The following is a 10970-nucleotide window of genomic DNA, read 5'->3' as shown; positions in this document are numbered from 1 at the left end:
AACCGACATGTTGATGGGAACTGCAACCAACGGATAGGTATCGCCCATTTTGAGTCTTTCTAGGATGGCTTTTGTGCATCATCAATTAGAGGGGCACTCAATATTATCTATATTACATATAAAATTGAGTTTTAAATAAGATATATTTTCACTAGATTTTTTGATACCAAAAGTTATCTCCTATGTTTTTATAATGTATAGCTTATTCTCTCTTATTAACTCAAGTTATTAAAAAAATTAAAATATTATTACGAAGCTATGCTAAATTGGCTCACATATCATCTATCACTTGGGTGGTGTCTTGCAGGATTTATAAAACTCCGCTTAAGACCACTTCATGACATCCTTCTCCCTAATTCTATCGGATGTGCTCATTCTACAATGATATAAATATATATTCGTTATCAAAAGAAAGAAAGTATATTTTTGAAAATCAACCATGTTCAAATACAAAATTATTTCATCAAGGATGACTTTTTTCAAAATTGATTTAAAAACTGATCCAACAAAAATATAGAAAAGTTTGGATTTCTTCTGAAAATATTATTTAATAAAACAAAAAATATTTTCATAACTCAAATCGTTCCACTAATAATTATTTTAAAGTAAAGTATAATATTATGCTTATGTAAATAAAATTTTCTAATCTCGATGTAATATACCTTTAAACTTAAAGCTTCATTTATTTTTTCTTTTCTCAAATACGTACGCATTTTGTACATCTTCGGGAAGAATCATGCCCAAAGAATTAAATCAAATCAAACCTAAAGGATTGGAACTGGTCTCAAGTTGACCCATTTCAGTGCAGCTGGAACTTGGGACTTATTTAGTTCATGGGAAGTTGAGAGATAAAATGGCAATTCCTGGGAGGTGGAATAAAGGCTCCTTATTTAGTTAGAATTTCAAAAGAAGAGAGAAATATAAAAATAAAATTTATAAAAAAATAATTTTTATATTTCATAGAAAAGTATAAATCGATGGATTTTGAAAATTTTCATGAAATAAGAATTGATAATTATTTTTCTTTCTAAAAATATCTTTTAATTTATCCTAATAAATATTAATATAATATTATATTTATATTTATATATTAATATTTATATTAATATTATATCAATATTTATATTAATATTATACTAATATAATAAATTATTATGGTTACCGTTTCTCTCTAGCTAGGTTGAAGTGGCGGAAGTGATTGGAGTAATCTGACTGGAGGACTCGAATCGAGGGCCACACGTCACTGGAGCAGGCAAGATCCGATTGGACCTAAGCACCTGCAAAGAAAGTCCGACCATCGGAGAACAAGGTAGGATTTCTCTAGTGGAGGACCCACCGACAGTTATTCAGTGGTAGTTGAAGAAGGAGAACAATAGAAGAAGAAGATGGGAACAAGAGTCTTCCTATTTTTCCCTTAGTCCCTCTTTTTGCATGGGATAGCCTTGCAGGCCATTGGCGTCAGTCGATGTCGGGATCGTGGCTGTCAGAGCTATAATGATGGATACCGTCAGAGTTAAAAGAGTAGCTATCCGAATCAGAAGAGTGGGTGTCAGTAGGTTGCCACGAGATCTACCACCCACATCTGGAGAGATCATGGGTCTACATAATAGAATGCCAACCCAGTGATATCTGGTCGCCAGATGCTCCTAAGAGCGTTCGATCTACGAGACGACTTATAAGGAGTCAAGATGGAAGTAGCATAGGATCGATGGAAATTTGATGATGTAGGCATCGCTGCGTTACTGATCTCATACTGTGATTGATTAGGTGTCGGTGTTTGTGGTACTTTTCGGATCATATAAGATTTCTCAGAGCACGTGCTTTGAATCATTGGATCATGATGCCACGTGTCCGTCGTATCTTCAAAAATCGAAAACATCCGTACAAGACTAAATATGATGTAACAGTTATGGTCTGATATTATATTATATTATAATAATATTATATTTATATTAATATTTATATAGAATTCGGTGATAAAAAGATGTGATCTTATAATATAATAAATATTTTATATAATTTTTTAAAAAATAAATATTCAATCAAATATAAATTATAAAAAAAAAATTGCGCGAACCAAATGAACCGTTACCCGTCCGTGAGGGGTCACGGCGACGAGGTTCTCGTAGGCGGCTCGGGTCCATCACATTTTTTAACGCGGAAAACATGGGGCTCAAAAGGACACCGTTGATAAAATTATAAAGCAATTCCAAAGACAACAAAGAGGAGGACATCTGTACGGATATAGCGGTCCTATCTATAGTGCGAGTCCAAGTGTCCACGCCAACTCTCTCCCCCAAGCCTGCACCTCATCTTCTTCCCCCTCCCATCTACCGTGATTAATTGCCTATTCGAGCACAAGCTGTCCCCCACTATGATGCAATTCCCTTGCGTGGAAAGATCGAGACCTTTCACCTTCTAACGGGAAGAAAAATTTGACGGCTCATAAATCTCCACGTCACATAATGTAGGTTCGATTTTGCCAGAGCTCGGACCCGCTGATTGTTGAGTTGAGGGGCCACGCGGAGATGGCTCGGCAACCGCGGCGAAGACCACATGGAATCATCCCCTCTTCACCATTCACGAGAGAAGCATAGGTTAAGAGAGTGTCTTGGTGGCCCACAAAAATGAGAACATTATGTGCAATTACTTATTCGACCCTACTGCTTTTCCCTATTCTCTGATGCTCTTATATTTAGAGAGACGATATCCTAGTGTAGCACTAATTTAGAGTAGAAACAAGAACCTAACTAGCAATTACCATCTCATTAGTCGTTCTATAAACTAATATACAGCGAATAAATCTTAAATATTTATGTTGGATCTAAGAACATAAATAACACTTACAAACTAGGAAATTAAAAAGATGCAAAATATGAATAAATATTTTATACATTTTGAATCATCATTAGAAATTAATTTATGTGTTCCAAATCCTAAATTTTAAGCCATGCATAGAATACCGAGCTATAAAAGTAAAGTACAATTAGATAAATCTGACTTATTATTATACAAGATGTAATTCGTTAAAATATTTTTTATGATAAAACAAAATAGCTTTCAAATAATTGAAAAAAAAAATTTATTAATGTTCGAAAAATCAAGCAATGCATATATACTTACTGCATAAGTTAAATTGATTTCTTTTTTTTTTATAAAACACAAGTTGTGCTGGTTTAATTGTTGGATATCACTTAATATATGAATAATAATTTATTAATGTAATCTTAGGCACTAATACCATATAATAATAGAAAATAATAATTTTGATTATTATACGTAATAAATCTCAACAACAAATTTGACCCCATATTACCTGTAGATATGCAATTAAATACCATCAAATCACACGTCTCATCATAAATTAATGTATCTTGAAAGGCTCCATACCACTAGCACGCCATGAGCAATGGAGGAATTGGTTCAGTCAACAAAATGGGTGCATTCCCTATCGGAATTATAATATAAACTGGCATCACATATTTTCTATACAAAGTCCAGGATCAAAATATCTTCCAAAAATCAGTTAGCTCATAAATCTTATTTTCGAACATCCAAACATATCTCCACCCAATTCAGTTACAGTCTTAAACTGATTTTTGGTATAATCTTGGAGTCATCCCAATGTTTTCTTCATACCTATCTCTTTTATATATATATATATATATATATATAAATTATAACAGAGGCTCTGTCAAGCTTCGCTGAGCCTCCATTTGACACATCAAGATTTGGAAAAATAAGAGAAAACCATGTGGACAAAAAATCTTCCTGATAAAATTGTTCAATATGCTTCAAATTCAAAACCAGGGCCGGTCTTGATATTTTTTAGACCTGGGGCTAAATAATGAGATTTTTTTTATTAAAAATTAACATACTTTAAACATTAATTATCATTAAAAAAATTAATTTACGTGCAATAATTTTCTATAGATATATTCGTTAAGTAGCATATAAAACCCATCATTAATCTATGTAATTATTTTTTTATTATAATATTATAGAAAATCATCCTTGCACCCTATTGGAATATCAATACAGGGCCTGGGCCTGGGGCGGTCGCCCAATTCGACCTGCCCCAGGGCCGGCCCTGTTCAAAACTCACAGTCAAAAGAGGAGAAGAGAGGGAAGGAGAAGGAGGCGAGGTCAAAATATTTGACGGTGATAGACTTGCCATTGAGGAGAGGCCACAGAAGACCTTGGCGAAGGCACCATGATCGAGAGAATAGGAAGGGTCGAAGAAGGTAGTGGCAAAGCGAAGGTCATGAAAGGCGAAGCAGTGAAGGAAAGAAGCAACGAGGGAGTCGAGTGGAGGAAATGGTCGCAAACACGAGCGTGGTGAAGGAAATAGTAGAGATAGAAGAGAAGGAGAAAGAGGACGAGGATGATGAGGAGGAGGAGGAGGAGGAGGGTGGAGGAGGCAGAGACGATGATGAGGAAGGTGGCATGATGGCAGCAAGAGGTTGGGCTCGGTAGGAATAGTGAAGTGAGGGGCCACGAAAGCATTCAAGATTAGAGGGGGAGTAGCTTGTCCAGAGTTCTGAAAAGGGTCATATCAAAACAGGGATGCCTACGAGTATTTCTATGGGGTTTTCCAGAGCTGGTTCCATCCAGACTAGGACCACACCCACCTCTATAAGGACGAGATTGACTGTAACCACCATGTTCGCTTCTTCACCCACAAGCTTGAGGAGCTCCGCTCTGTCAGCCCTTTTGGCACCTCCATCGTCAGGATGGTGCTCTCTTTCCTAAAGTCATCGTCATCATTGCTGTCATCGTTAGATATGGTGATAGCTTTGATGATGATGCAGTACACAGGGTTGGGTATGTCATCATCGACTTCATCAGGTTTGGGTGCAGGGACAGCCTAGATGAACCAGTCGGGTGGCTTGACGACTTTGCCCTCCTTGCAGCTTCTAAGTAGCAGGCTGAAGGCATTGCTAAGTGTTAGAGATTTAAGTTTTGACTTGGATTTGTTCGGGCTCAAAGGGTACCAGCAGAAGCTAATTGATAAGATTTCGAGCACCACCTCACCTCGGACTAACTAGACCTCAAACTCCCTAGCCATCGCCCACCTCTTGGGCATTAGATATTAGCGAGCTATTTTGTTCTCTTAATCTATCTATGCTGTCTTAGTTGTAGGGGCCCTTTAAAACTAGACGGCAAGAGACCCATAGAGTATAATAATATATATTCAAGCTAACACATGTTATATGTGTATGCCTTAAGATGAGTATCGAGTGAAAAATAAAAAATAAAACTGAGACTTAAGAGCCTCAATTTTTTTTTTGAATATGTTTCCAAAATAGAAATCAAATTGTATCTATTTGCTTCAAAAGAATTTATATCTTTTTTTTTTTTGGTTGAAGTGAAGATTGCATTTTATTTTTTGGTTTCAGAAATACTTTCAAAATTATTATATTTATTCATTAGGAAAAAAGCTCATCTTAAATGTTAAAAAATAATTTTAATTAATATTAGCTTAAATATTATTCGATGAATGTCATCTTTTAAAAATAGATTCACTATAAATGCTAAGAAATAATTTTGATTAATAATAGCTTAAATACTATTTTATTAATGCTTATTCCATTAATTATTTGGCTAGCCCAACCATCTCTTCTAATCCTCATATTCTCAGGCCCTTCATTAATTATTGATTATTAAAATTCTAATCAAGTCGATTCTTGATAAATTGAGAATATTAATTATTACTTTCCTTTTAAAATTATTGTATTTGGATTATGAAACCATCTTTCTTAATGATAGTGTTTAGCACTCTAATATATACTTAATCTTGACCTACATATAAACATAATTAATTTTTATTTTCAAAGTTTAGAAAGCTTAAAATAATAGATCTATCTATTTTTTAATTATAAAAATATTTTTTTTTACTACAACCAATTGCTGATATTATTAGAACTTTCTAGGAAGGAAAGTAGGCCAAATCTTTCTATATACCACATATATAGCATTTAATTGTAGGTAGAAATTTTCTTAGATGGAGAAAAATTCAAGGGTGCATATGTATACATGTCTTTGATAAAGTGTTAGTATTTACTGCTATTTATTCATATTAAATATCATTATTTTTTTTTAAATCAATATTAGGTTAGGTTTAGAATCGAAAAATATTAACATTGAATTAGAAAAAATTTTGAACTTTTCCAATTTGATAGGCCTATAGATAAATATATTATAATATTTTATAATAATAATTAAGAATAATGCATTAATATGGTGAACATCATGTTGAATTATCAATTTTATTTTCATATTCATGAAATATCAATAATAATTTTTTTCTAAAAATTAGACTAATTTCATATAAAAATAATTGTGCACATATAATGACTAAACAAATAAATCGACCATCGTCGATATATTTTTTTATAAAAAAAGATAAATTAAAAAAAAGCAAGAATAAACATATGTGAATCTAAATGAGTCCAACACAAATAAGTTGAATTCAAATATTTCTCCAACTTTCCAACAATAATATATAAAAATATTAAATTTTTTTCTAAGTTAGAAATAACATCTATTGTCTATAAAAAATTGAAAGTCCAGAAAAAGAAACAAAGCCGGAGAACCCCAAATTTAAGAAAAAATAAAATAATTTATAACTAACTTATAATCCATACTATATACAAAATATATTTTTTATTATTTTAATTATTTTTGAAATATATATAAAATAAGTATTAATAAATCAATAAAAATAAATATTTTTTCAAAAAAAATTATATCCAATTCATGGCACGGAGTTATAAACTATCAAATATACATATAAATGGCATTCAGGGATCCAAAGAGAATTATCAAAATGTTCCGATATTGTCAGCAATTTTTATCTCAGGATAATCTAATCATTCGTAGTCTAAAATTATCATATTTAGTATTCTATATTTTTATAATTAAAAATTATATTTATAAATAATATATTTGGTATTCTACAGAATTCAAGATGCAAAAGCTGATACCGTATGGTTATATCTGCTACTTGGGATCCTTTATAGTTTAGATATATAAAAAGCAGTTATTCCATGACGATGCCAGACCATCCAGGATTACCTCCAGCGGAAATAACATAACCCTGAAACGAAGGTGCTTTTTTTTCACTCACGAGGTAGCTGTTCACTGCCCTCCTCTCTCTCTCTCCCTCTCCACCCTCCCTCACTCCCAAAGAGCACCACAACCCCCACTACCTTTCTCTCTCTTTTTGCTGCCCCACCCGAAGAGAGAACCATTCATTGGGAGCTCCTCTTCGTCTCTCCTCTCTTCTTCTTCTTCTCGGCCATGCTGGACGCCGGAAAGCTCCCCATGTCCTCGAGCTTTGGCTCCGATCTGAAGGGCTTTTTCGCCGTGGTCAGGACCCGGCGGACGAAGCTCTTCGCCTACGGCTTCGCCTTCGCCTTTGTCGCCTGCACCGTTTTCCTCGCCTTCAATCCTTCCACCAACGGCTCCCCTTTGTTCAACAACTTCCTCACCTCTTCCTCCTTCTCCTCTTCCACCGCCCCCTATAGATCCCAGATTTCCTCTCTCTTTTCATATATATTCCCCAATTCCTCTTCGCCGTCCCCCGGAAAGTCGCCTCCTTTGCTGGGATATCCTTCCAAGGAAGTGTCGGCAGGGGGGAATCAGACCGAGAATAGCGTCGAGTCGCACAAAGATGGGATTTTGGCAAGTAAAAATCACACGGAACCCGGAATTGGGCTGCAGAGAAGTGGAGTTTCCGAGAACAAAGGAACGGAAAACGGGGTTTCGGCCAAGAATCCAGTGGAAGGGGTAGCTGCGACGAAGAAAGGTAAAGACTTGGCGGCGGAGAAGAACCAGACGAAAGAGGAAAGTGGAGTGAGCGGAGTTTCCGGGAAGAACCAGACGGGAAATGGGATTCCTCAAAAGAATCAGGCGAAAAATGAAGTCGGCTTTAAGAATAATGGAGTCTCGCTGGAGAAAAACCAGACAGTAAATGGAGTTGGATTGCAGGGAAGTGGAGTTCTTTCAAAGAATCACACCGGAAAGGGAGTTGCTTCGAATGGAAATGGAGTTCCGGGAAATAATCAGAAGGTATCAAGAGATGGTCCTCAGGAAAAGGGAGCTTCGAAAAAGAAGCAATCAGCCAATGGAGTTTCCTCAAGTCCGAAGAGCAGCGAAGCTCCGGCGAAGGCCGAACAAAGAGCTTCAAACTCGACAGCTTCACTTGGAAAGCAAAATGATTCGACTGCATCGACCCCGAGTGGTGGCATTCAGAAGGGAGATGACTGGATCAATGCTTTGAAGAGCTGTGATATATTCCAAGGGAATTGGGTGAAGGACGATTCATACCCGCTTTATCCCGAGGGATCTTGCCCTCACATTGATGAACCTTTCAACTGCTATCTCAATGGAAGGCCGGATCGAGCTTACCAGAAACTCCGGTGGAAGCCCGATGGTTGCGACATCCCGAGGTAAGAAAATTTAGAACAGAAATTTGATAATTATGCAAAGTTTGATTCAGCTACATATTTGATGTAATGTGTACAATTGTTTATATACTATGTTCAGATTGAATGCAACTGATATGTTAGAGAGATTGAGGGAAAAGAGGCTAGTTTTTGTCGGCGATTCGCTCAATAGAAACATGTGGGAGTCTCTGGTTTGTGCTCTAAGTAACTCTGTGAAGGATAAAAAGAAGGTTTTCGAGGCATCTGGTAGGCATGAATTCAGGACTGAGGGTTCCTACTCTTTTATATTCAAGGTTGGTCTCTCCATCCCCAAGTTAGCATTTGCATTTCTCCATGAAATCATCCTCTCAACTGGTATATTGATGTATTCAGTTCTAATTGGTGTGTAGGACTATAACTGCTCTGTGGAGTTCTTTCGCTCCCCATTTCTTGTTCAGGAGTGGGAGATGCCAGTAAGCAATGGGAAGACAAAAGAAACGCTTAGGCTCGACACAATTGAGAGATCATCTCCCAGGTATAAGAATGCAGATGTCATTGTCTTCAATACGGGGCACTGGTGGACGCATGAGAAGACCTCCAAAGGGTAATCTAGAAATATAGCTTGTGGAATTTTTTTCTATATGCATTACATTGTTGAGAGTCAAATTTAAATAAGCTTACTCCCTACAGGAAAGATTACTACCAAGAAGGAGACCATGTCTATGGTGAACTCAATGTTGTGGAAGCATTTCATAAGGCTCTTAATACATGGGCAAAATGGGTGGACACCAATGTGAACCCTAAGAAAACACTTGTTTTCTTCAGAGGCTACTCTGCCTCCCATTTCAGGTAACTAAAGCTTTTCCTTGATTATTTTCATTGAAAGTTTAGATTCAAGAGGTCTATTATCATTCTTTTGATTCATATAATGAAAATTGATTCGTCGTTTTCTGTATGATTTAGTGGGGGTCAATGGAATTCCGGTGGCCAATGTGACAAAGAGACAGAGCCCATTAAGAACAAGAAGTATCTCTCCACCTATCCACCTAAGATGCTCGTCTTAGAAAAGGTTATCAAGGGAATGAAGACTCCTGTCTCTTACTTGAATATCACAAGAATGACCGATTACAGGAAAGATGCCCACCCTTCCATATATCGTAAGCAAAATCTTACTGAGGAGGAGAGGAGGTCCCCTGAGAGGTACCAGGACTGCAGCCACTGGTGCCTGCCAGGAGTGCCTGATTCTTGGAATGAGCTACTATATGCACAGCTATTGATTAAACAACATCAACTAGTACAGTGAATTGACAATAAAGAGATGGATGGTAAATTGGTGGATGCTTGCATATTAAATCTATATCGCAGAAACAAATAACCAAGGAGGGATCTAAGTTTCTCTGTCTTTATAAAGAGAAACAAAGTGAGTTTTATTGAAGAAGAAAGGTTTAGACATAAGTTTTTTATGTACCACAGAGGAAAGTAAGCTGTTTTGGTGATCTCCCTCATCCATACACAATTCTTTTAAGCCTTTTTAGGCTAGTAGAGTGTAAAGTTTATGTAATGTGTTAATTTGAAATAAAGAATGCCATATCTGTGATTATAAAGCATTTTGTGCCTATTTCATTCCTTTCTTTTCTTCGTTCTGCCTTCTCATAGGTTCAGCAAATTGTTTTACAATATGTGGGAGTTGTTTGTTGTTTTCAACTTCTGTATTAATGCACATTGCAATAGTGAAGCTTTCTACAAGATGAAGTACTAAGGCTTATTTGCTCAGCATCCATTATCGACAGCATAACTTTTGGTATCAGAAATGTTGCATGTAAACATGCTGAAAGAGATGAACTCTGCAAATGTCTGTTTCAAGATTTCTTTTAGTGGACTTACTGCTGCTTACCAACCTAGGCCAAGTAATGTTGGGAGATTGCTAGGGATCATCTTATGGGCTTGCTTTTGATGTTATTCATTGCTTGCTGTGATGGCTTCAATGACTTGAAGTATGCAAGTAAGAAAATATTGGAATGGATTCTTTACATGACACTAAAAAAATTTCATCAATTTCAAAATCTAGCTTATATCTTGTTTGTATTGGTCAAGATGCTATGTAGGTATAAGTTTGTGCTTCTCTCTTTTAATCAGCATTGTTCTACAAGGAGGATATCTGGTCAAATATTTATCAAATGTTAGGAAGAGTTTGTTGGACTTCACGGTCATCCGAGCACAGGTTGGAGGGTGCCAGATTTTTGTAGAAAATGATGACACTGGAACGGTGTATCAGCATCTAGAAGGGACCCTCTGTGGCTCCTATTGACATTAGAGTGTTTGACAACAAAGGTGACTTAAACCACTTTGTTCACCCGACCATTTATATTTGTTTCATGGATGGTGAGAATTCTCTGTCTTACATCAACATACATGCTGAAAGCACAAAGATGAGGTTAATTTTTACTCGGTCTCTTGCCCAAGATAGAAGCTGCACATCAAGTTAATTACAATTTCACTAACTAGTTGTTATGTCTGATACATGAAGCCCGACTGAGGGAT

At 36.1% G+C, this 10970-nt stretch overlaps 1 protein-coding gene across 1 annotated transcript; it reads left to right on the top strand.

Annotated features, from left to right (window-relative positions):
• The first annotated feature begins 7118 nt into the window (after positions 1-7118).
• Positions 7119-10030, top strand: LOC105041896 (protein trichome birefringence). The gene is made up of 5 exons (XM_010918964.4): positions 7119-8453; positions 8551-8743; positions 8840-9033; positions 9120-9278; positions 9393-10030. The coding sequence occupies exons 1-5, from the start codon at positions 7303-7305 to the stop codon at positions 9730-9732; spliced, it is 2037 nt and encodes a 678-aa protein (XP_010917266.1). The 5' UTR covers positions 7119-7302; the 3' UTR covers positions 9733-10030.
• The last annotated feature ends 940 nt before the right edge of the window (positions 10031-10970 follow it).

This window comes from Elaeis guineensis, chromosome 3 (genome assembly GCF_000442705.2).
Source record: "Elaeis guineensis isolate ETL-2024a chromosome 3, EG11, whole genome shotgun sequence".
Taxonomy (NCBI): domain Eukaryota; kingdom Viridiplantae; phylum Streptophyta; class Magnoliopsida; order Arecales; family Arecaceae; genus Elaeis; species Elaeis guineensis.
This window is presented reverse-complemented; position numbering and strand designations above follow the sequence as displayed.

Excerpts from the sequence above, each read along its gene's own strand:
- LOC105041896 (XM_010918964.4), top strand. The coding sequence starts at position 7,303 with ATGCTGGACGCCGGAAAGCTCCCCATGTCCTCGAGCTTTGGCTCCGAT. Across the intron at positions 8,454-8,550 it reads GATGGTTGCGACATCCCGAG|ATTGAATGCAACTGATATGT; the intron begins GTAAGAAAATTT and ends TACTATGTTCAG. Across the intron at positions 8,744-8,839 it reads CCTACTCTTTTATATTCAAG|GACTATAACTGCTCTGTGGA; the intron begins GTTGGTCTCTCC and ends ATTGGTGTGTAG.